This window comes from Eubalaena glacialis, chromosome Y, assembly GCF_028564815.1.
Source record: "Eubalaena glacialis isolate mEubGla1 chromosome Y, mEubGla1.1.hap2.+ XY, whole genome shotgun sequence".
NCBI classification, from domain to species: Eukaryota; Metazoa; Chordata; class Mammalia; order Artiodactyla; family Balaenidae; genus Eubalaena; species Eubalaena glacialis.
Window position 1 is genome coordinate 6,123,862 of NC_083737.1, and position 26,373 is coordinate 6,150,234.

Consider the following 26,373-nt stretch of genomic DNA (forward strand, 5'->3'; position numbering starts at 1 on the left):
GTGGCACATCCCACGGCCCCTGCCGTGGCCCCCAGCCCGGGTGAAGCAGGAGGAGGGTCAGGATGGAGAGAGGGGAAGTGGGCCTTGGGCATTGCAGCCCACAGGGAAGGCTGCCCTGTGATTAAAATACAGCATCATTGCCAAAAAAAAAAAAAAAGACTTCCCTGACAGTCCAGTGCAGGGGGCATGGGTTTGATCTCTGGTTGGGGAAGATCCCACACGCCATGCAGTATGGCCAATAAAATTTAAAAAATAAAATAAAATAAAATGCGGCATCATCACCAGATGATTGGTTTAAGAAGATGTGGTGTGTACACACAGGGGAATACTGGGAAACCAAAAGGTTCATGTGACTTTATGGAGCTACTCGATTTATTGCGATGGTCTGGAACCAAATCCACAGCATCTCCAAGGTCTGCCTGTTTGCCTGTATGGTCAGGTATTCTCTGTTTTAAATAAGTTGAAATCTGGGTGCTCACAGCAGCACACAGCTCACATGGCCCCAGCATCTTCACCTTGACTAAGTTTGTGTGGCTTTGGTGAAAATGATTTCTGGCTTGAAGTCCCCATAAGAGGGCAGAGCTGGACCAGTCTCCCAGGAGCCCTTGACAATCAGGGGGCTTCATGTGAATGACCCGGAGAGGGGGCTTTGCAGAGACCAATCAATCAGAGAGAGAGAAGTATGTGAGGGTTCCTGATCTTCCAGATGACGACTTCACCAAGTCTTTCTCATGGTGTTATTTCGGGGCCACTGAAAACATCTCCTGAACAACAACAAAAATATGTCCAGCCCCTCCTCCCCCTGAATTTAAATTCTTTTAGCGGGGAAGGAAAACTGTCAATACTTATGCCTTAGAATAAAATGCGCCTGTCTGGGAGGCGTTTTGCAAATTCATACTAAAGTGGTCATGACTGATATCGGATCTGCTCATAAATGCAGGAAGTCAAGATGTTAAGAAAGAATGGAGAAGAAAAGTGGAATAGAAAGTGAGAATCCTAAAAATAAAATGTCTCTAGTTCACCATGTTCTCTGCACGGCCCTGTACCCACTGTTTGCTGTTGGATAGCTGTTACCAGAAATTTTTTTTTTTCTGTTCGTAGAATTTTTTTTCCCCATCTGGACCACTCTAGGGCAAAATTTCAAAGCGGAAGGAAATTTCGAGTTCCTTTGTCCCCCTCTCAACCCTGTGTGTGCCCTGATGCTGTTGCTACACCACCACTGCACAGATGTCCCCTCCTCTACCCTCGCCCTCGGATGGGCAGACGGACGTCTGATCATTGGGGAGGGCAGTCTAGTCTCTCAGGCTTCTGGGCGGCACTTCCTTTCTGATGACAGGTCTTGACCTGAAGGAATGGCCCATAGGGATTGCCCCACGGGATCTGGGGCACTGGGAGTGAGGTGGTGATGTATTGGACAGGTGCTGGGGGTACAGTCGTTGGGGGCAGGTGTCCATCTTCCTGGCGGGCAGTCCCCAGGAAGAGCACAGTGACCCACCAGAGCCTGGACGGCCCCAGGTGAGGACATGTCGCAGTGTCCACCCGCCATGAATGTTCCTGTGGTGATCAGTTCATGTGTCCGGATGTCCAGGTGACAGCCCCACTCATTCAAACACTTACCTGGGGGTGGCTGGGAAGGTGTTTGCTAGGTGTGACTCAAGTCCACAACCAGCTGACTTGGAGTAAAGAGAAGATGCTCCATATGGCGGTGGGCCTCGTCTAATCAGGTGACGGTCTTAACAGCAAACACTGAGGTTTCCTAGAGAAGAAGGAATTCTGACTCATGATGGCAGCATCAGCTCCTGTCTGAAATTCCAGCTCAGCCCCCTGCCCTGCAGATTTCAGAGTCACCAGCCCCATAAGCATGTGAGCCAATTCCTTGAAATCAATCTCTTTGCATTTATATATATATCTATCGCCATATATATATATTTATCTTTCTCCAAATATATATCTCCATATAGATATGCATATTCATATCTCTTTCTATATATAGATATATACTCATATATATATCTCCATACGTATACTGTTGGCCATCCATATCCTTGGGTTCTGCATCTGTGGATACAGAGGGCCAGCTGTATAAACTACTCCTCTCTCTCTCTCTCTCTCTCTCTCTATCTATCTATCTATATGTATACACACATATATATGAATATCTCTCTCCCTCTGTGTATCCATATAGAGCTCCATATCTATGTTTATGTGTATGGCTATATCTATAGCCTATATCTTGTCTCTATCTATGTACCAATCATCTCAATATCTATTTATCAATCAATCATCTATTTATTATCTATCTACAAATCATATCAATCACATCTATCTATCATCTATCTTTCTATCATATCTATCATCTATCTTTCTATATCTATCTTTCTATCATATCTATTTATGATATCTGTCTGTCTTTCTATGTTTCTATCCTATCTGTCTATGATATCTATCTGTCTATCATATCTATCTATCATCTATCTAATATAAATCTTCATCCTATTGGTCTTGTTTCTCTGTAGAACACTGACTGCTACAGTTTCAAAGTCACTCTGAGCAGAGCTGACCTACCAGCAAGGCTGTAGATGAGACTTCACTGGTTGGGAGCTGCTCTGGGCATCATGCATCCAGCCCTATGGAGGATACAGGCAAAGTACACAAGAGGTAGGAGAGAAAACATAACCCCACAGCGGGTCTGCAGACCCCTGACTGCTCCCCGACACATAAATGCTCAGGGAACAAGGGGAATCGCCACCAGTAGACGTAGCTTGGAAATAGCCAACCATCCAACTCTAGGGAAACCAGCTTCTTCCGCAAATCAGAGTTCTCAGGATAAATGCCACGGTTACAGAACAAGCTCAAGCAATCCGCCACATCCTGGACCAGTGACCCGGTTGCCTGCTCAAATGCATGGCATAAGAAGACAACTTCCAGGGTGGAAAGTGAAAACCATTACAGATCCAAGAGCTTTGAGATGCGTGAACCAAACGCATCCATGGGCCACGTGTGGACCTTTGGTCCCTGGGGCAAAAAGACTAATTGTAAAAAGATGCATCGGCAACGCCCGGGATTTTGTGAAGACAGAGCTGAGGAATTTGTGTGAAGGCATTACGGAATCAGGGATGACAGCCGAACCATGCGTGAGAGAGGCAGGCGTGTGGTGACCCTGAAGTCCTTCTCTTAGAACCCCGTGGCAGGGTTCATGCCAAAGTGAGATCATCCCTGGGACATGCTTCGGAGTTCCCCATCAGTCCATGGCTCTCCTCGGATACCACATTTCCCAGGATCCTTCCCTGGCAGCCCCTCCAAAGCCACACACGGCCCCGTCTCCCCTCTGCCCCCGGAACGTGTCACTCACACGCCGTCCACGTCCTTCTCTGCTGTCCAATGGTCGGCTGCCTCAGCAGGAGGAGAGCTCCATCGGGGCGGGAGTTTTCTCCTGTCTCCCCCTCCCAGTGCCCCTGTGGTACCCCGTGATCCTAGGACAGAGCCCGGTGCGTGAATCTGTGCCCGGTCAGTCTCTGCTGACCGAGTGCCTCAACTGTCTATTTACGGATGCGACTTAGGCAGCTGCACAGCTGCCCCGAGAGGGGTCCCCAGGAAGCACATGCTCGCCTTCTGCCCTCCCACGGGGAGAGGATGCCGGGGAGACGGCTGTGTCGCTGGGACCAATCCCACCACCCCAGCTGTGCCAGCCTCACACATCCTGTTGGGCAATGCTGTGGCCTGCAGGTTCCTGAAAGCCTGTCTCTGCAGCCGCTGACCCCTCGTGTGAGTACAGGGGCACCATTGTGCAAACCACCCAGCCACCAGGAGGGTCCACGCCGGGCCTCCCGGGTGGCAGAGACGGGCAGGCGCCTGCAGGGGCCCTTCCGGGGGAGAGGATGGGGTGGGACGCTGCAGCCGATCGCCGCCGGGGCCACAGAACGACACAGGGGCATTAGGTGCTGAGTGCCTGGGGCATCAGTCCAAGAATTCGGTTTTTTCCATTAGAATGACCTTAGTTTCTTTTTTAATTTTTATTTTATATGGGAGTCTACTTGGTTTACAATGTTGTGTTGGTTTCAGGTGTATGACAAAGTGATTCAGTTATATATATATATATTTTTTTCAGATTATTTTCCACACTAAGTTATTACAAGATATTGAATGTTGTTCCCTGTGTTACAAAGTAAATCATTGTTGCTTATCGATTTTATGTATAGTAGTTTGTATCTCTTAATCCCTAACTCCTAATTTATCCCCTCCCCCGCTTCCTTTCTCCTTTTGTTATCATCACTTTGGAATCTAAAAAATAAATGAATTTACATACAAAGCAGAAACAGACTCACAGACATAAATAACTCATTTCTCTTGAGATGTGACTTCCGTGCAGTGAAACGCTCAGCTGCTGTGTTTTTCATGTGGGTGTGCGCGGTCTTCTGGGCCATTTTCCAACACCTACAACCGGCTCCCCAAGACTCCAGACCCCACTCCCTTCAGACCCCCAGTTGGGAGTCCCGGGCAGCCCGGACTTCTGACCGACTGGCTGTAAATCAGGGCTTCCCATGACCCGCCTCCGCAGGGTTGATAATTTGCTAAAACTGCTCACAGGACTCAGGCAAAGACTGGAATTGAAAACAAAGACTTTGCTGGTTTATGATAAAGCATGTAACTCAGCTGGGGTTTTTGGGTTTTTTTTCTTATTTCTTTTCTTTTTTTTTTTTTTAATTTATTTATTTTATTTATGTATTTTTGGCTGCACTGGGTCTTTGTTGCTGCGTGTGGGCTTTCTCTAGCTGCGGCGGGCGGGGGCTACTCTTCGTTGCGGTGCGCGGGCTTCTCATTGCGGTGGCTTCTTTTGTTGCGGAGCACAGGCTCTAGGCGCGCGGGCTTCAGTAGTTGTGGCATGCGGGCTCAGTAGTTGTGGCTCGCGGGCTCTAGAGAGCAGGCTCAGTAGTTGTGGTGCACGGGCTTAGTTGCTCCGCGGCATGTGGGATCTTCCCGGACCAGTGCTCGAACCCGTGTCCCCTGCATTGGCAGGCGGATTCTTAACCACTGCGCCACTGAGGAAGCCCACTCAGCTGGTTTTGACTTAGGATCCAAGTCAGACGGGAGGAATGCACAGGGCAGGTATGGGGAGGGGGCACAGAGCCCAGTGGGTCAGGTGCGAATTCGGAGGAGTGAGGGCGGCTCTGAGCTCGCCCATCACGGCCGCTCGACCAAGCTCCCCTCCTTGGGCTCCGTGTGGGGGACAGAGTAATGTCCCCAAGGACCTCCAGGTTCTGATCTCCGTGTGGTGGACAAAATAATGTCCCCAAAGAGGTCCACATCCTAATACCTGGACCCTATAAAAATGTTGCCTTCTGACAAAAGGGACTTTACAGATGTGATTAAGTCCCGGCTCTCGAGATGGGCACTTGGTCCTGGATTAGCCAGGTGGGTGTGACATAGTCCACAAGCATCCCTGTAAGAAGCGGGCGGGAGGGCTTACAAGCTATAGGCTCCCACCGTGTCGACTCAGGAATTGTGGTCCTGTTAGAGCAGCCACTGGAAAGCCATTCCTTTCTACACTGCAGCCAGTAGAGAAAAAAAGAGGATGAGAATCTTCTGCCAGTGGAAGCGGGCGGTGGCACAGACCCTCATCCCATCCCCAGCGGCCAGCAGCGGCTTGGACCCCTCCCTGTGAGGAAGGGATGGTGTTTCCCTGGAGGAGCTGGAAGGCGCATTACGTGGTCAGGATCGATGGGCCTCGAACCATCCCTCCAACTACAAAAGCATCTTTGCAAAACATCACATTATTTTTTAGAGTAAAAAAACCAAAACAAAACAGAAAGCTAGAAAAATGCTCAAAACAATTTTAAAAAGCTACATTCAAAAAAAGTAAGCAAAACATTGAAAAAACATGAAAAGAAATTGTAAAAAAACCAACAACTTCCAGAAAGTCCCGGGGATGCAGACATCTGGAATTCACGCGTTCGCTGGGGCTTCTGTGACTTCTTCCACGGCTAAGACCTCTTCCTTGTCACCTTTTCCCACATCATGTGTAAATTTCTCCCAGAGGATCTGATGGGGAGAAGGATGGGGGTGTCAGGAGCCCCGTAAGCAGTGGCCATGGGGGGGTTTAGCTAGAAATCAGAGACGGGTCTCTGCGTCAGACCTTGCAGCTGGCAGATGAGCTTGTGGGAGGGACATCTGAGCCTAGGGTACCATGCACGCTAGGGCCACCCGGAGCTCAAGGGGAGTGGGAGATGGCTCGTCCTGGCCCCCTGTGGTGCGCAGGACCCTGGAGGTCCCAGGGAACTGGAGAGGGTGTGGGTCGGTGCTCCTGAGAGGAGAGATGCCCAGCTCAAGAATGGGGGTGAGCAAGCTGAGAGCTGGGGGATATGATGCCAGACAGCGGAGTAGGTAGATGTAGCCCCCTCCCCATGGAGAGGCAGATGTGATGGGTGCACCCAAGGGGGGGGTCTCACGTATGGGGGTCTCCCTTGTCCCTTGTCCTTTTTTCATCCTCTCTGGGAGCTGTCCCCTCCCGGAGATCTGGTCAGACCCCTTTCAGTCTGTCTCTACCTCTCTCTTTCTCCCTCCCCATCTTCCTTCTCTCCTTCTCCTCCTTCTCCCCCCACCCAGTTTCCGCAGACACAGCTCGCAGGTAAAACCCCAGTCCCTGACCCCTGAAGAAGGCCAGTGAGCAGGACACGGGATGGCAGCCACGTCCTGTGGACCCCTTTGGGTGGACACAGTTGAGATTCTGGGGTCCCTGTTCCCTCTTCTCCATCCTGGTTTGCCCCCCACCCCATATGTACCTGGTGGTCGATTTGATGGTTATCGTTCAATTTATCTTTGATCCGTGGAATTGGCGGGAATAACCTGTGTGTCCCTAGGAACCTGGTGAGACAAGAAATGTGTGAAGAAAAGACCTAGACGCCCAATTTCCTTCTTGCACCCAAAGGGGGCATGTTGTCATGTCACGTGCAAACACGCCATCCAGGCTCATTTCTTCAGAACAATTTCCTTTAAGAATCACAGAAGGACCAACTCCAGGCTTAGACCGTGGAGAAAATGACAGACTCTGTGAGGATCTTTCTAGAACCTTCACTCACTCCCTTGGGCACAGGGATGGGAGTGGGGGACATGTCCAGTCTCCGGCAGCTTGGAGGAGTCTGGGGTCTCTGGTGTTTAAAGACCAGGAGGCTTATCCAACCTTGAAGCCCACGGTTCCAGATTGGGCCGTCTTCTGTTGATGTCACGTATTTTCAATGCTATCTTTTAACCAGCATATTCCATGGTCCCACAGCAACCCAATCCTGCTGCATGTTCACAGGGGCGTTTATTTTCTTTCTCACCACACGAATGGTACCTCCAATCCTGTGACATCATCAGGAGAGGTTGTACTGAGCTGAAAGGTAGCCTCCAAATATATTCAACTCCTGTATATTCAACTCCTGACCCCTGAAACCTGGGAACGGGAGTTTATTTGGAAACGGGGTTTTTGCAGATGTGATGTAGTGAAGGGTCTGAGATGAGGTCCTCCTGGATGAGGGTGGCCCTACACCCAATCACAGGGTCCTTCTAAGACACAGAAGAGGAGAGACACAGACACAGAGGAGAAGCCCCGGGAAGATGGAGGCAGAGACGGGAGGGATGCGGCCACAAGCCCAGGGACGCCTGGAGCCCCCAGAAGCTGGAAGAGGCGGGAAGGACCCTCCCCTGGAGCCTCTGGAGGGAGCACAGCCCTGGAACACCTTGACCTCAGACGTCTGGTCTCCAGGATGGGGGAGGATGGATTCCTGTTGTTTGAAGCCTCTGGCTTGTGGTCACTGGTGCCGGCAGCTACAGGAAACTCACACAGCTTTTCTTTAAGATAAGTCTTCCGTGTAAGGCATGAGATCTGTCCCTGTCACCACAGCCAGTGGCCGGGCTGCCCAAACGCCTCTTTGCTCCCAGGTCCAGTGTCCCTGGGAACAGGGGTGCTTCGCAGTTGCTTTCACAGGGCAGACCAGTGTCTTGCCTGGTCCTGGGGGACATTTAGCACGGGACGCCCAACCAGGACAGGGGCATCAGGACAGGGGCCGCAGGTGGATGCCCACAGCATCCCCACATCCTGCAGGAGGGTCTCCAGGTGCAAAATCTCCCCATGCTTTGCAGAGTGTGTCATATCGTACACATGCAACTTTAGTCTGCATGTTCATGCTTCCTTGCAAAGCATTTGCCCGGCGGCCACAGACCCTGCGTGATGCCAGGGTCACACAACAGGAAAGATGACTGCAGAGGTGCCCACGGACAGGCTGATTGCAGTGGTCTGGGAGCCGGGGCTGAATAACTTGTGCTGGGGGAAATGAAAGTCAGAGGAGGAGAGACATTCTGAGAATTCCAGAAGCTCCAAGGGGCTGAAGGCAGGCAGAGCTGTGAGGAGTGTCCGGCAGGAGTCTGGGGGCAGGATGAGACCCGTGTTGGTTGCCAGCTCGCCTGCCACTGACGGATGCAGCATCAGAGCTGTTTCTCTCCTGGGTGTTTTTCCATCTCTCCAACTTCCTTCCCTTCTTCCAGACAAGTTTTCCTCCAGAAAACCCACACGCCAATTGGCTGCTGGGACTGCCTGGGGTGTTTGCAGGCTGCCCTCTCTTTTTTGCCAGCCGATTGGGACTGCCTTTGGAGTAAACACCGGCCCGCTCCGCTGACCACGGGGATGCCCACCTAGGACGACCTGGGCTTACCTTTTGAAAAGGCAGCTGACGGTCAGGCCACAGACGAGGGTCCCCAGGACCACCAGCAGGTAGACATGCACCAGGCTGGATTCTGGTTCTGCAGAGCCTGGGGAGAGAGAGGGGAACACGCCAAGTACGCCGGGGGCCGGGGTATGAGGTGTCACCACTCAGCCAGCTGCTGTCCTCACTAGCTCGCGGAGGGGGAAACACGCCCAGAGCAGGACGGACATCTAGAGAAAGGACCCAGTCCTGCAACTTTCACAAAAAGATGTTCGTGAGACAACACGACCCCGGGGTCACGTCCAAAACACATAAAGCGATTTTAAGACACAGCAACCCAAAGACGGAGAATTCAATTTAAAAACGGACCAAAAAAAGATGAATACACATTTCCAGGCATACGGTTTTAAACAAAATCGCGTCCCATCTATTCTTAAGCTTTAATTTCGTGTGCCATTTAGAATAAGTACTCTTTACAGTACATTATTTTTCTAACAGGGCACATTTGGTCTGTGAATATTTAAAAATCCAGTGAGAAACCCCAATTCTATCAGGATCCTCATAACCTGATGGAAGGGCCGCCATTGTGAGATTTTTCGATATGAACAGATGAAATGTGACCTATTACACAAAGCTGTTGTTGTTGTGTTTTAAAGCAACATGTTAATTGTCAAAAGTGCATATTCCAGAGGGGAAGTGAAACCAAAAAGTCACATGGAAGTCAGCCAAGTCTGTTTGGAACTCTATTCCGGGAAAAGTCTATTCTTTTTGTCTGTTCTTATTTTTTTGGTGGTGGTGGGGGGGCCATATTTTAAACCCATTTTTGAAGTGGGTTGTCAGTGTCTTTGTTCTTGGCTTCTCAGAATACTTTATATGCTTCGGAGGCTTGGCCCTTATCAAACGATTTGAAATATTTTCTCCCCTTTCATGGGTTGTCTTTTCACTGTCTTGAGCGTGTCCTTTGATGCACAAGAGTTTTCATTTTTGATGAAGTCCGGTTTACCTATTTTTTTCTTTTATCATTCCTGCTTTTGGTGTCACGGCTAAGAACCCACTGACAAATGCAAGATGGCAAATCGATTCCTTATTGTACTCAGCTGTCCCTTCCAGCTTATGAAATATTGCTGAATCCTTATTTCATTTCATAAATTCTACACCGGCAGGCATCAAAGGCATTGATCTTGGATCAGAAAAAAAAAACAAAAACATATGCGTACTATGCTTGCTAAAACACTGAAGGTGTTTGAGACTGGATGTAAGGGAAGGTAGACTCTTAAGTATCAGATTGGCTTTAGGGTTGCCAACTAATCAAAGTTAGAAGGAGGAAGGCAGTAAAATCTGTCAGGCTAGCCCTCCCCCGATTAGAAAGAAACAGAGCCAGTTTGGATGTGAGCTGTATCCTGACCAGAGGTGGACCTTGATGGCTGTTTGGCGTGACCAGGAGGGATGGGTCATTTCCTGGTGGGGCGGAGGCTTAGGAAGGCTCTTAGTTATTCTTAAAGGGTCCCTCTCACTAGCCGTTGCTGTTGCCAGGGGAACAGTGTTGCAGGGGCCAGTGGGCAGGAACCCCTCCCAGAATGGCTCAGAGGTGAATTCAGGATGCCAGGATCTGTCCAGTGATGATCTTGGGACACGTACCAAACTCAGCTGGCTGGCTCCAGGCACCCCAGTGGGCTTTCCGGGCATCTGCCGTCCTGATCTTCACAGTATGTTTGGCTCTGAACCCCAGTCTCGGAAAGCTGTATTTATTCCCCGAGTCACCAGACACCACAATCTTCGGAGAAAACAGAAAGTTAGACAGAGTTGTTGCCTGTGTTGAGAAACAGAGTGCGGGTGTCTTTTCAGTTGCCCAACTGAAGTGAAAGATTCAAAGCCACACTCTCCCAATCTGGGCATGAATGTGGTACTTTACGTCCTGAGGACTTGGGAGGAATGCTTAAGGGAATAATGACAATGAGTGATTCTGCCATTTTCCGAGTAACCACTCCTGGGTTGCTAGGATCGTAAGTATAGATGCAGAAATGATTCAAGAGCTACAGTGGGTATGAACCGACCCATGGATGGATAATGCCCCTGTAAAGGATGTTAAGAGGACCAAGTTCAACTTCCTCATCGGACAGAGGAGGATACTGAGGTCAGAGTGGTGGTGAAACTTAGAAAAGATCAACAAAAAGTACTTTGATGATCAACCTCGAGAGGAATTTTGGAAGAAGACATCATTTCCTTGACACTCCAAGGAATATTTCCTTGACCAACATGGATAGAAGAGGGAGACCCCATCCAGGGGGCTACTCGATGGTGCCCCTATATCACTGACTGGACGGTACTCTAGGGAACCTCCATCCTCTGGTTTTCACCCCGTCCCCATCCTGGCCACCGCTGGACCAAGTTTGCAGTTGGCATGTGTCCATTGCCCAACACTGTACGCTTAAGCTACAAGGGTGATATTTTGGGTCAGAGTTGTAACTCACCAGTTGATTTCTACTGCTTCCGGTATTACTCTAGAAAAAAAAAAACCCAAACCAAAATAGAATGTTTATTTCTCTCCATTTTGAAAGTTTTTCATAGGTCTCATCCAATCTCCCCCTTTGAGTGCAGTCAGGAAAAACCGAAACAGTCAGGGCCCAACAAAGGATTGAGCTCCTTCTGTCCCCCCTAACCTGCAGTGGACCCCACACAGAAGGACGGAACGTGTCCACAGGAGGAAGGGTGCCCCTGTTCATGGCTCCTTCTAGAACCTCAGCTGGAAATGGATCCTAATAAGAATTCAGGTGGGCTTGGAGCAAAGGCTCCTCCTTGTCTGCACTGGGTCCAGGTGGACATAGGGAGAGGGTTCCTCCTTGTCTACACTGGGTCCAGGTGGGCTTGCAGCAGACCCTGAATTTTCCCAGATGTTCACCCATTCCGAGCCCACCTCATGTGCCCCAGGTCCTCACAGTGGGTCATGGGGGTGGCTGCCAAGCTTCTTGAGGCGTGGTGCCCTGCTTGGAGCAGTGTCCACTCACCTGTCTCTGGATATCCAGCTGGTACTGGAACTCCCTGATGGACAGTGTTTTCCGGGTCCTGGGCTTTTCCCACTGGATGAAGCAGTGTGATTCGTTGCAGTGCGCAGTGATATTGTTGGGTGGGTTGTATTGCTCTGTAATGAGAACCCAGCAGACACCTCTAATCCAGAATGCTTCCCCTGGACCACAGAGAGGAGACCCAGTTCTGCCTTCCCAACATTGATGGTAGCTCCCCAAGGTCACCGGGAGGCAGGGGTGGGTCTGAGTGTTGGCTCTTGGGGAAGATGATCAATCATGAGGCCACCATGTGCAGAAGGGAGGAAGTTTGGGTTCAAGAAGACCTGGGGAGACTTCCCTGGTGGTGCGGTGGTTAAGAATCCACCTGCTGATGCAGGGGACACGGGTTCGAGCCCTGGTCTGGGAAGATCCCACATGCCGCAGAGCAACTAAGCCCGTGAGCCACAGTTACTGAGCCTGTGCTCTAGAGCCCACGAGCCACAACTACTGAGCCCACGTGCCACAACTACTGAGCCTGCACTCTACAGCCTGTGCTCCGCAACAAGAGAAGCCACCGCAATGAGAAGCCCGGGCACCATAACAAAGAGTAGCCCCCGCAACTAGAGAAAGCCCGCGCACAGCAACGAAGACCCAACGTAGCCAAAAATAAATAAACTTTTAAAAAAAGAAGACCTGGGGAGGTAGGTGGTGATGGGTTTGGAGGGCAGGAGAGAGGCTGATTTGAGATGTCTTTAGCCTTAAGAGGCCTGGACTATCCTATGGGATCAGGGAGCCTGCAGGTAGAAGGAGGGGGCTGGCGTTCAAGAGAAGACATTGTTTGGCATACGGGAGTATCTTCAAGAGACCAGCCTGGAGCAGAGCACTAGAAAGAAGAGAAAGAGCTGGCAAAAAAAAGCAGAAGAAGTGAATTCACAGCGGTCCAGGGTGGGTGGAGGGGCTTGGACTGTCAGATTCTAAGGAGAGAAAGAGGAGGTGGCATCTGGGTAGATTCAACTGGGTGTACACTTGTCCTTGTAGCAGGTTACCCAAAGGGAGGGAAGGAGGGAAAGATGGGGGCTGGGAGGAATCGGGTCCACATGGAGCTAGCAAAGTCATGTTTTCCAACTGGGGGAGTTGATGCATGTCTGAAAAGGTCAAGGAACTTCAGTGTCCTTCATCGTTGAACAGATATCCAAACAGTGACCCCAAGACGGTGCATGCCAGCAATCAACAGGATGGGAGTTCTGTATCTGACTGCATTTTGACAGGCGTCTGTTCCATTCTAAAAGCTGAGACTCAATTCTGTTGTTGGAACTTTTGAAGGTCTGTTTGGACAGCTTGGCTGTGTGAAGCTTCTCTTGTGATTGTGAATCTCATGGACTCCACGTCCACATCGAGTAGATCTGATCATCTTTAACTTTCGAGATGAGATGCTCTATCCCTAGGATACTTACACTGGATTTTCCAGCTTAGAACAAAGTAAGGGATATAACTCCTCTGGCCCATCGTTGTGATCCGGACTTAGGATTCTGCACCCTGTTCTGATGTGTGGGACTTCCCTCCGACCCCCAACACCACCAAGCAATTCTCTGACACCAGCTGGGTGTCCTACAATTCAACTCAATTCTGACACTATCTACCTGGAGATAGCGTCAGATTCCACAGGTGAAGGGCTCAGTCCTCCCACTTCAGATGTCAATCCCAAGTCCAGGTCATCACCTGTGCTTCCAACTGACCTGCTATAGATCAAAGATTCCCCTGACCTCCTCCGTGGGTTTGATTAATTTGCAAGAGAAGCTCACATAACTCAGGAAACATTTTACTTACTAGATCACTGTTTTACGATAAAAGGACATAACTCAGGAGCAGCCAGACAGAAGAGATGCATTGGGCAAGGCATAGGCAAAGGGTGTGGAGCTACCATGCCTGCTCTTCTCGGGTGGCTGTCTCTCTAATTTGTGGACATGTTTGATTGAGTAATTAAGGATCTTGAGATGAGGTCATTCTGGATAAGATGAGCCCTAAATCCAATGACTGGTGTCTGTATAAAAGGAAGGAAGGGAGATTTGTGATATACCAGGAAGATGGACATGTGGACAGAGATTGAAATGATGCATCCATAAGCCAAGGACTCCTGGCCATCACCAGAAGCTAGGAAAGAGGCATGGGAGCAGAAGTTCTTTCAGACAGTCCAGAAGGAACCAACCCTGCCAATGCCTTGATTTTGGATTTCTGGCCTCCAGAACTGCAAGACAATACATTTCCATTGTTTTAAGCCTCCCAGTTTGTGATCATTTGTTACAGCATCTCCAGGAAACTTACGCAGATTTCAACGCAAATTCTGTCGGACCTACTAGGCAGTGGTTAAATCACAGGTGGTTGCTCTCACCTATTTCTTTTAACAACAAAACCGAATCGAAGAACTGGATTCCTGTTTCTTGGCTGGTACCATTAACCAGGAAGTAACTGTACGAAGTTAATCCCGAGAGGTCTTGGAGGTGACATCCCACGTGGGTTCCCGAGTCTTTTAGGTAACGAGGACATTCTCTTTCGATTTTTTTCCTGTAGGATTCCAAAGTGTTCAGAGAACAATCAGGGCATATTTCTTTCTTCACTGTATTTCTCAGGGTTGTCTACATGAGGTCAACACTTACTTTGAGTCTCTTATATACAAAAAATATTGAACGTCATTGGGCGCTGCTTGGCCCTTGGCCCAGGTGCAGTTCATGAAATCCGCATTGTAGATAAGACAGGAGAAGTTTTGGGCAGCTGTGCCTTCCCCACCTGGGAAGAGACAGAAACAAAATAATTTGTACATGGAGTTTAAAGGGGGATGGACCGGACGGCTTCATGGTTCAAAGAAGAATCAATACCAATTCTTCTCAAACTCTTCCCAAAAAGAGAAGAAGAGGGAACACTTCTTAACTCATTTTATGAGGTCAGCATCACTCATCACTCTGATACCAAAGCCAGACAGAGACACAAGAAAAGAAAATTACAGGCCAATATCCCTAATAAGCATAGATGTAAAAATCCCCAACAAAATGTTAGCAAACCATATCCAACAGCACGTTAAAAGTCAAATTTATCCCTTGGATGTAAGAATGATTTTACATACGCAAATCAATCAACGTGATGCACCACATTAACAGAGAGAAAGAGATAAACCACATAATCATCTCAATGGATGCAGAAAAAGTGTTTGACAAAATTCAACATCCATTCAGGATAAAAACTCTCAACAAAATAGGTATAAAAAGGATTTACTTCAGCACAATGAAGGCCAAATATGAAAATCCCAAAGCTAATGTCATACTCAATTGAGAAAAACTGAAAGCGTTTCCTCTAAGATCCTGTGCAAAACAAGGATGCCCACTCTCACCACTCCTATTCAACATAGTACCTGAAGTCCTAGCCAGAGCAATTAGACAAGAAAAAGAAATAAAGTTATTCAAATCAGAAAGAAAGAAGTAAGATGATCTCTGTTTGCAGATGATATGATCATATATGTAGAAAACCCTAAAGACTAAACAAAAAAAAAAATATTGAAACTAATACATTTAGTAAAGTTGCAGGATACAAAATCAACATACACAAATCAGTGGCATTTCCACACAGTAACAATGACATAGCTGAAACAGAAATTAAGAAAAAAAAATCTCATTTACAAGAGCAACAAAAAGAATAAAGTACCTAGGAATACACTTAACCAAGGAGGTGAAAGGCTTGTAAGTTCAATGTTATAAGACATCGATGAAGGAAATGAATGAAAAAAGACACAGATAAATGGAAAGACACCCTGTGTTAATGGACTGAAAGAATTAATAGTGTTAAAATGTCCATACTACCCAAAGTGATCTATAGATCAATGTGATCCCTATCAAAATCCCAATGACATTCTTTAAAGAAAAAGAAAAAACAGTCCTAAAATTCGTATGGAACCACAGGACTCCAAATAGCAGAAACTATCTTGAGCAAGAAGAACAAAGCTGGAAGCCTCATGTTGCCTGATCCCAAGATATATTACAAAGCTACAGTAATTAAAACTGTACTATGATGGCATAAAAGTAGACATAGAGATAACTGAAACAGATTAGAGAGCCCAGAAATAAATCCCCACACTTACGGTGTACTGATATTTGATAAACCTGCCAAGAACACACTAGGGAGAAAGGATTAGTGTCTTTACTAAATGATGATGGGACAATTGCATATCCACATGCAGAAGAATGAAATTGGGTCCTTATCCCACACCACATACAGAAATCAAGTCAAAATGGATTAAAGACTTAAATATAAGACCTGAAACTGTAAAACTCCTAGAAGAAAACATAGGGAAAGAACATCTTGACATTGGTCTCGGCAATGATATTTTGGATTTAACACCAAAAGCACAGGCAACAAAAACAAAAGTAGAAAACTAGAATTGGATCAAACTAAACACTTCTGCACAGCAAAGGAAACAATCAACACAGCGAAAAGCCAACCTATGGAATGGGAGAAAATGTTTGCAAACCATATGTATCTGATAAGGAGTTAATAACCAAAATATATAAAGAGTTCAAGCAACCCAATAGCGAAAAACAAATTTTTAAAAAACAAATAATCTGTTTAAAAAACAGTCAAAGGATCTGAATAGATGTTTTTCCAAAGAAGACATCCAAATGTCCAACAGGTACCTAAAAAGATGCTCAACATCACTAATTGTCCGGGAAATGCAAATTAAAACCACAATGAGGTATCACCTCACACCTGCCAGAATGGCTTTCATCAAAAAGACAAGAAATAGGGGCTTCCCTGGTGGCGCAGTGGTTGAGAATCTGCCTGCCAATGCAGGGGACACGGGTTCGAGCCCTTGTCTGGGAAGATCCCACATGCCGCGGAGCGACTAGGCCCGTGAGCCACAATTGCTGAGCCTGCGCGTCTGGAGCCTGTGCTCCGCAACAAGAGAGGCCACGATAGTGAGAGGCCCGCGCACTGCGATGAAGAGTGGCCCCCACTTGCCACAACTAGAGAAAGCCCTCGCACAGAAACGAAGACCCAACACAGCCATAAATAAATAAATAAATAAATAAATAAATAAATAAATAAAAATTAAAAAAAAAAAAGACAAGAAATAACAAGTGTTGGCAAGGATGTGGAGAAAAGGGAAACCTTGTGCACTGTTGGTGGGGATGTAAATTGGTGCAGCCGCTATGGGAAACAGTGTGGCGATTCCCCCCAAAATTAAAAATGGAACTACCATTTGATCCAGCGATCCTTTTTATGAGTGTATATTCCATGGAAATAAAATCTGGATCTCAAAGAGATATCTGCATCCCTATGTTCACTGCAGAATTATTCACAGAAGCCAAGATATGGAAATAAACTAAGTGTTTTTGTGAACAGATGAATGAATAAAGAAGATGTGACACACACACACACACACACACACACACACACACACACAGAGGAATATTATTCAGCCATGAAAGGGAGGAAATTCTGCCATTTGCAACAACATGGAAGGACCTGGGGGGTATTATGCTAAGTGAAATAAGTCAGACAGAGAGAGACAAATACTATATGATTCACTTATATGTGGAATCTAAAGAAAACTCATAGAAACACAGAATAGAATGGGGGTTCCAGGGGCTGGGGAGGGTGGGGGAAATGGGGAGATGTTCATCAAAAGATACAAATATCCAGCTATAAGATGAGTAAGTTCCAGGGATCTAACGCACAACATAGTGACTATAGTTAAAATACTGGATTGTTCACTTGAAATTCACTAAGAGAGTAGATCTCCAGGGTTCTCACCACAAAAACAAAAACAAAAACAAAAAAAACTACGTGACAGGATGGATACGTTAATAGCTCAGTTGTGGTAATCATTTCACGAAGTATACGTACATCAAAACACCAAATGTGGGAATTCCCTGAGGGTCCAGTGGTTAGGACTCAGTGCTCTCACTGCTGAGGGCCCAGGTTCAATCCCTGGTTTGGGAACTAAGATCCCACAAGCTGTGCAGCATGGCCAAAAAGATAAAAAAAAAAACAAACCCACCAAATGGACATCTTAAATATATGCAATTCCTATGTGTCAATTCTATCTCCATAGAGCAGAGAAAAGTGGGGGAATGTGCCCTGATGCTCATGGGGAGGGGGAGGATCCCCACCATGTTTTCCCTACCTGGGTTCGGGTAGACCAGTGTTTCTGAAATTCGTCTTTGGTTGATATTTACTTCGACAGTGAGCGTGACTCCCCCATGGAGAGAACAGTCCTGAAAAGTGCACTGACATTCCTTGTCTTTGACCTGAAAAGATGTCATCAGTCAGTGAATTAAGAACCAGCCTTCTTTTGTTTCATCCCGATGTCGTTTGCTCCTACCCTGACCCTGTGATGACATCTACCTCCCTCTGTGACATCTCCCCCAGGTACCTTCTTTGGGAAGATGCCAACTAGCAGCATTCAGAAGGTCAGAATAGAGCTCACCTTTTTTTTTTTTTTTTTTTTAATTAATTTATTTTATTTATTTATGTTTGGCCGCGTTGGGTCTTCGTTGCTGCGTGCGGGCTTTCTCTAGTTGTGGCGAGCGGGGGCTACTCTTCATTGCGATGTGCGGGCTTCTCATGGCGGTGGCTTCTCTTGCGGAGCACAGGCCCTAGGCACGAGGGCTTCAGCAGTTGTGGCATGCAGGCTCAGTAGTTGTGGCGCGCAGGCTCTAGAGTGCAGGCTCAGTAGTTGTGGTGCATGGGCTTAGTTGCTCTGCGGCATGTGGGATCTTCCTGGACCAGGGATCAAACCCGTGTCCCCTGCATTGGCAGGCGGATTCTTAACCACTGTGCCACCATGGAAGTCCCAGAGCTCAGCTTTTAATGTGAGAGCCCTCATCCCTTTAAACCGTATGGGAACTTCACACCCTCTTTTATGGGATTGACTTTTCTTGTCCTATCTCATACCCACCATTCTCTCACAGGTGTCACGTTTACATTGTATCCAAGTCAGTCTGTTTACTTTATTTCCATTGAACAGGCAGAGCTAATACTATTTCTTTCTCAGGATTAAGTCTTGCAGGTGGACCAACTGAGCAAAAGGCTGCCATTGCAGGCAGCCAGGAGCCCCCAGGCTAATTGGAATAGGGATGCCTGAGGGAGGAATGGGGTTCCCTCAGGGAATCAGCCCAGTGGACACATCTTGGACACAAGCAGCACTTTGCTGGTGCACTTCGAACCATGAGTCTGTGATGTGTCCCAATGTCACGCGTATGTTTTTTATTTGTCCTGCTTGACGAGAGCTCTACAAAGAACAGTGATTGAGCACATCCAATCCATCTTACCTTTTTTTTAATCTGTCCCTTCTCCTTGTGAATCAACACACATTCCCCGTAGGTAGCGTTTTCCTGGCAGTCCCAAGTTAATTTTGTCGTCTTTGGGTCAAACTTCACGTTTAGGCTGGAGTTCTGTTCCACGGTTGGAAGATCTGAAACATACAGCCTCAGGAGTCAGAAACTACTCCTCCCGTCTCCATTCTCCCTTAACCAATGCGTCTCACGTCTTGTGAGCAGAGATCAGGGCTGGGATTCACTGTCCCCCCACCCCTCTCACATCCTCACCACCCCCTACCCCTTTCCCACCTCTCCTTCCTGCCCTTTCTGCAAGGGGAGATGTCCACTGTGGAAATAAACCAAGACCAACCAAGCAGGAGGGAGCAAAGGCTACTTATTCAGATCCTGCCATAGTGGAGGGAGCCGGCCTCCATCACCTGTGTCTGCAGAACGGGTGGGGGAGCATTCACATCACCAGCAGGGTGAGCACAGCAGGAGGTGTGATGCTGGTTGACCGTTGCATACGAGGATAAAATGAAATTAGATGCAGGCACTGGGATGTGTCCCCCAGAACCCAGGGTCACGGGAATGGGGGCAGCAGGACGAGGTCAAGCACATTCGTACGTTTATTCCGGTGCTCCTGGCTCAGGAGGAATGAGGGCGCCAGCAGCATGGAGAGCAGAGCGGCCATCGCCAGGGCACACATGGAGCTGCCCGAAGGACGTGCAAGTGCTGGGGGAAGAGAAAATCAGCTTTCATGGGGGTCTTGACATGGAGACCAGTGACGTTTCCCTGGGGGGATGTCCAGGGGAAAAACACAGGACTCTGTCCAGGGGGATGGTCAGCATGGTGACCTGGCCAGCCTGGATCACTGCTGCCCACAGAGGGTCCTCAGGCTTCAGTAAGCCTCAGAGATGGCCCCAGAACCGAGAGCCTGTCCTCAAGCCTGAACACCAGGTCCGGTCTTCCCTGCTACCCTCTGAATCACTTTGGGCAAGTTGCCCACCCGCCTGGTCTGTAACCTGGTGGCAGGGGTCGGGGGGTGGGGGGATAACTCCCAAGTCAAAGGCAATGAAAGGCCATGTACCGCGCCCGAGGGTGGGGTTCCTTCATGCAGTGGGAGACCCTCCACCTGACCCTTCAGCATCCTTTCTCCAGAGCCTGAGGATGAGGGTCCCTCCATGTAGTGCATTTGGGGAAACCCAAACCCTGAGTCTCCAACATGGTTATCAGAGTCTGTGGATGGGAATCCCTCCGTGCAGTGTCTTTCTCTCTGCCCTAAGAGACTGTAAGCCCCCAGCCATAGCTGTTTCTCTATCCCCAGAAATGCATCCCCAGCATATGGGTATCAGGGCGCTGGATACGCATTTTACAAATTGAGTGGATTATTTCTCCAGAGCAGACTGTGCTAAAAGCAGGTGTAGCCCCTGGAACAGCTGCTGAAGGTGGGAACAGAATAGCAGGGATGGTCTATGTAAAGAAAATATAAGCCATTTATATACATATATACGTTATTATATAATTCCCCTATGTATTATTTACAAAATCTATCTCTTCATTTATAATATATATCTTCGTATAAAATTGTATATATAATGGGAATTATATAGAAATAATTCATGTTTGTATGAATATGAACAATTTTATAAATAATATTGATACATAAGGACATTTTGTCACTTATTTATATTATCGTTATGCTAGGAGACTCTCTCTCTCACAAGCTTGCTTCACACTTTGATCCCTTCATTATTCACACCCGATGAGGGAAGTGTTGATAAATGAGCAGAAAGACAGACACAAAATCAGACAGACGTCATGAGTTTGTAGGGGCTGAGCCTGACATGGATGTACAGTTCCCCACAGAGCGTGGAAACTGGGGAGCTTTTCCTGCCCCCGAAGAAAACTGTGGCCTGTGTTACTTTCCTTGTGCTCCTGTAACAAATTCCCACAAACTTGGCATTTTATTTTTTAATTTTTTTATAAATTTATTTTTATTTATATTATTTATTTTGGGCTGCGTTGGGTCTTCGTTGCTGCATGTGGGCTTTCTCTAGTTGCGGCGAGCGGGGGCTACTCTTCATTGCAGTGCGTGGCCTTCTAACTGCGGTGGCTTCTCTTGTTGCAGAGCATGGGCTCTAGGCGCGCGGGCTTCAGGAGTTGTGGCACGCGGGCTCAGTAGTTGTGGCTCGCGGGCTCTAGAGCGCAGGCTCAATAGTTGTGGCACACAGGCGGCTTAGTTGCTCCGTGGCATGTGGGATCTTCCCGGACCAGGGCTTGAACCCGCGTCCCCTGCATTGGCAGGCGGATTCTTAACCACTGCGCCACCAGGGAAGCCCCAGACTTGGCATTTTAAAAACTACAAACTTAATCTCTTGCAGTGCTGGAGATCAGAAGTCTGACAGGGTCCCTTTGGGGTAAAATCAAGGAATTGGCAGAGCTGGTTCCCTGTGAAAACTCTACAGGGGAATGTATTTCTCTGCCTTTTCCAGCTTCCGGAAGCCACCTCCTTCCTGGGTGCATGGTCCCCCCTCCATCTTCAAAGTGCATTAGTCCAACCTCTTCTTCATCATCACAGCACTGCCTCTCTCTTATAAGGACACTTGGGATGACACTGAGCTCAACCAGATAATCCAGAATAATCCCCCATCTCAGTACTTTTCACTTAGTCCTGTCTGTCACGTAAGGTAACATATCCAAAGTTTCTAGGGATTAGGACGTGGGTGTTTTGGGGGACGTTATTCTGTCGACCACAGGGGGATCAGACGTGGACCTCTTTGGGGGACGTTTTCTGTCGATCATACGGGGATCAGGACGTGGAATGCGTGACTCAGGTGACCCATGAAGCCACGGCTGCCACATCACTGTGATTACAAGATGCTTTGGGGGGCTTCCCTGGTGGCGCAGTGGTTAAGAATCCACCTGCCAATGCAGGGGACACGGGTTCGAGCCCTGGTCCGGGAAGATCCCACATGCCGCGGAGCAACTAAGCCCGGGAGCCACAACTACTGTGCCCATGTGCCACAACTACTGAAGCCCGCGTGCCTAGAGACTGTGCTCCGCAACAAGAGAAGCCACCTCAATGAGAAGCCCGCGCACCGCAACGAAGAGTAGTCCCCGCTCGCGACAATTAGAGAAAGCCCGTGCACAGCAACGAAGACCCAATGCAGCCAAAAATAAATAAATAAATAAATAAATTTATTTATTTATTTATTTTTTAAAAAAAAGATGCTTTGGGGAAAATTACAGCCCCTTTGCTTAGTGTCTTATTGCTCTGACTTTCTCTTACTAATCAGACTGGATTTGGGGAGAGTGGAACAAGAAATGTGGGTTCAGGTTTCCTTTATGATATTAACACATTTTTTGAGATCTTAGAATATTTTTTAAAACTTGAGTTTTGCAACCATTAAAAAGAGTCATTAGGAACAAAACAGAAAAATAGAAGCAGTAAGTACACAGAGAGACACGGAGGAACTTTCAGTGCATATGACTAAGTAAAAGAACCAATCTGAAAAGGGCACGTAGTGCATGATTCCAGCTCTATGACATTCTGGAAAAAGCAAAACTGTGCAGACAGTAAAAGGATCCGTGGTTGCCAGGGGTTAAGAGAGGAAGAGGGATGAAGAAGTGGAGCACAGGGGATTTTCAGGGCAATGAAACTGCTCTGCAGGACGCTGTATATAATGATGGATACAGGTCATCGTACATTTGTCCACACCCATAAAATGTGCAACACCAAGACTGACCCCTAATGCAAATTATGAACTTGAGTCAAGAATCATGTGTCCAACTTGCTCCATCAATTGTAAGAGATGTACCACACTGGTGAATGGTGTCCATCACAGGGGAACTATCTGTAGGGGAAGTGGGTACGTAGGAATCCCCTGTACTTTCCACCTAATGTTTCTGTAAACCTACACCTGCCTTACACAAAGTCAATTAACATTACAAAAAAAGAGTACTACAAAAGCACCATGCTCTGTTCCGATAAAGCCACGCTCCACAGAAAACACCTGGTCTTCCGGCTGGGTTTGGGGTGGCATCTGCCACTCTGCTCATCGTTTCCCCAGCAGTATTTTTGGTTGCGGTGATGCATTTTTTGGTGTTGCTGGGACTTGGAATGTGGCCTTACCTCTTTCCTTCTCTTGCGCTAAGTTCTGCCAGGCCACACCTCACCTCTTCGTGCTGCCAGGAATCCCATCCTTGTAACACTTCATCTTTTCTCTGAGGGCCCTCTCTCTCTGCATTTTATGGTGCATGATCACATTTTCTGTAATTTCCTTGGATTTATGGAGTCTATTGGTCTAAATGCAGCCTCTGTCTCTTGCTGTTTTAGTTTCCTGGGGGCTGCCCTAAGAAATGACCACAAGTTTTCTTTCCTTTCTCCCTCTTTCCTCCCTCCCTCCCTCCCACCCTTCCTTCCTTCCTTCCTTTGTTCCTTCCTTTGTTCCTCCATCCCTTCCTCCCTCCCTCCTTCCTTCCCTCCTTCCTCCCTCCTACCCTTCCTTCCTCCCTCCCACCCTTCCTTCCTTCCCCCCTTCCTCCTTCCCTCCCTCCTTCCTTCCTTCCTTCCTTCCTCCCGGCATGTCCCTAATTCATTCCTTCTCTGTCCAACCCTGTCCTGCCTCTGCTTTTTGGAGGCCCCTCCCACTATGCCCAGCACGCCTACCCCTTGGACCTCCATCTCCTCATTCTCATGTCTCCCTCCTGGGCTCCAGCCGCACCAAGGGGGCTCCTCCCCTTTCCGCCAAGGCTCTCGGACGACCTACAGGACCCGCCATCAGCAGACCGCTGGCCCAACTCCTCCGCGCCATTCCACTCTTTGCCTGTGTCACCCCGGGTGACTTTGGCATCTATTGTACAAGGGGGATCTCCCGACTTCCGTGAGCCATCTCCACCAGCAAAGGCCCTCCCCTTCACCCCAGCTGCCTTCACATGCCCAGTCCCCCCGCCCGGTGTCACCTGGACACCCCCTCTCGGAGACCTGTTCATGACGGCCCCAAGCCTGCTGTGCTCCACAAGCACCAGACACCCTCTCCTCACACCCCAGCTGCCTCTGCTAAGAAGCGCCAGCACCTCCGACGTTTAATTCGCTGTTTCCATGAACGCGCCTCCTTTCCCACCTCCTCTGTTGAAGGCTGGACTGGCTCATCTATTGGAGCCAGGAAGGAAGGAAGGAAGGAAGGAAGGAAGGGAGGGACGAGGGAAGGAAGGAGGGAGGAGGGAAGGAAGGGAGGGAAAGAGGGAGAAAGGAAATACATTCCCTGAACCTTCACCATCTCCTCCTGGCTGGATCCCAACGATGGAGGACCCCACCCACTCCCTGTTTCAGGTGTGCACACCTGGACCACCGCACACCTGGAGACAAGCACCCAGCCTCAGATTCCTGCCCCCAACTCCCCCCCCCCGCCCCCTGGGACCTCACTTGCTATCGGAGAGGAAATAAAAGCCACAGACCAGACCTGTTCCAACTTCCCCACCTGACTGACATCTCCTGCCTTCCTCCCACGATGGGAAAGCACCCAGCTTCCTCCACCTGCGAACGGGACCCTGGACCACCCAGCTTTCCTCTGGGTCTTGTCCCCGATCCTCTGTGCTGGGGCCGGGGCACCCTCTGGCTGCACCCCAGAGGCTCTAGGAGAGGACCTTCCTGGGTCAGTGCACACCCACAGCGACTCTTGCCTTGCCTTGATTTTCACATCCGCAATTTGTGCAATGCCCTTGCGGTTTGAGCTGAGCTTCACTGAACAGGACGGGGGATGGGCCGTGGGCGGGGCGCGGAAGGGCCACAGTCTGAAGCTTCTTAGTCCTCTGGTTACAGCACCTGCGTTCATCCCCTGGCCCTCTGTCCCGTCAGCTTCCTGGGCGCACTTTTCTCCTCCTTAGTGCCTCGCATCGTACCTGCCTCGGGGAGGGGGGTGGACACACAGCGGGTACCCAAGGATACACACTATCTTAGACTGATCGACACCCTACAGCCCGGTTCCCCATTCAGCTTCCTCTGAACTGAACCCCCCTTGGCTTCTTGCTCATTGTGATGGGGCAAAACCAGAAACTTCTGTAAACTTGACTTAAAAAAAAACCAACCAAGTTCTCACACACCACAAAGGGACACAGAAATCCACACAAAGGTTGCTGCTTTAAATCATCAGTTCACCGCAGCCCCCGGCTCTTGGTCGAGGACGGTGAGAAAACCTCCAGAGGGCAATTCACGCAGAGCATGAGATAATTACTGCTATGATGTATCATGTTCAGACATAACCTGGTTTAATTCTCACCCCCGTCCAATGAGGCAGCTCCTGGTACCCTCGCAGAAGCGGCCAGAAGACCAAAGTCCAGTGAAATCTCATTCTTTTACTTTATTTGTTGCCTTGATTTTTTTTAAAGTCGAGGCAAAATTCGCACGGTATAAAATTCGCCCTTTTAAAGCGTACAGCTCAGCAGCACTTAGCACATTCATAACGTGTATCCACCACCTCTGTCTGGTTCCAGAACCTTCTCATTCCTCCAAAAGGAGACCCCGTCCCCTGAGCTGTCACTCCCCATCCCCCTCCCCCCAGCCCCCAGACACCATGAACCCACTTTCTGTCTCTGTGGATTTGCCCGTTCTGGTTGTTTCCTATAAATGGAATCATGCCATATTTTGCCTTTTGTACCCACTTTCCCTCTTCTTTTGGTTTTCACCAGGCTGGGTTTTCTTTCCTCTTTTCAAGATTTCAGCTTTACACAGATGTCAGCTGGAAAGAAGGCGCTGAGACCATGTCTCAGAACAACATCTCTCAAATTTGAGGCACACAGGACACACCTTGAGGGGGTATGGGTCCATGGGTGACCCTTGCACAAGCTGGCATTTTGATCTCGCTGTGGTCCTGGGGGGTGCCACACATCACTGTGACCGGGCAACACACAGACACAGAATGCAACGCCACCCTCTTCAACAGCACCTGTAACCCGGGCAGGCCACCTGCTCTGCAGGACACACAGCTCCACGAAGGCGTCCCACCCGAGCCTTTGGACTAAATCCAAGCCACGTTCCAGGCACAGGCTTGTACAGGGAACTCCACAAACACCCACTGCAAGCTGGCTGACTCCCCGGGACTCATTCAGACCTTAAAACGCAGCTTCACGTGCTACAAGATGTACCCATCACCGATCACCATCTTCACCTCGGTGCCCTCCACCCAGCAGTTTTTAGTGCCCACCCTCAAGTTCTCACCCGCCCGGAGTGCCAGCTGCCCAGAGCAGCAACAAAAGGTCCCCTAGTGACTGGACACTCTGGAGGACCCCAGGGTCAAGGGGACCGGACTGCCCCACCGTACCACGCTCGCCCCTGCCAACCTGCGTTCCTCCATGCTGCTGCCTGACGCTCCCACATCTGGCCGA

The 26,373-nt window shown here is 48.8% G+C and overlaps 1 protein-coding gene across 1 annotated transcript; it reads right to left on the reverse strand.

Moving 5' to 3' along the window:
• Window positions 1–4,143: 4,143 nt before the first annotated feature.
• Window positions 4,144–26,373, reverse strand: LOC133082904 (granulocyte-macrophage colony-stimulating factor receptor subunit alpha-like). Its single transcript, XM_061179576.1, has 12 exons — window positions 26,329–26,373; window positions 19,615–19,722; window positions 19,003–19,145; window positions 17,856–17,979; window positions 14,338–14,467; window positions 14,073–14,245; window positions 11,687–11,820; window positions 11,153–11,182; window positions 10,320–10,455; window positions 8,691–8,787; window positions 6,780–6,861; window positions 4,144–6,039 (listed from the first exon to the last, which is right to left on the reverse strand). Exons 1-12 carry the CDS (start codon window positions 26,363–26,365, stop codon window positions 5,944–5,946), a joined length of 1,290 nt encoding a protein of 429 aa, XP_061035559.1. The 5' UTR covers window positions 26,366–26,373; the 3' UTR covers window positions 4,144–5,943.

Bases quoted from the DNA above. Each gene is read 5' to 3' on its own strand.
- LOC133082904 (XM_061179576.1), bottom strand. From the start codon at position 26,365: ATGTGGGAGCGTCAGGCAGCAGCATGGAGGAACGCAG. The intron at 11,821-14,072 runs GTGAGAGCAACC...TTCTCATTACAG, and splicing joins TTTGTTGTTAAAAGAAATAG to AGCAATACAACCCACCCAAC. The intron at 11,183-11,686 runs GTGAGTGGACAC...TTTTTTTTCTAG, and splicing joins AGCTGGATATCCAGAGACAG to AGTAATACCGGAAGCAGTAG.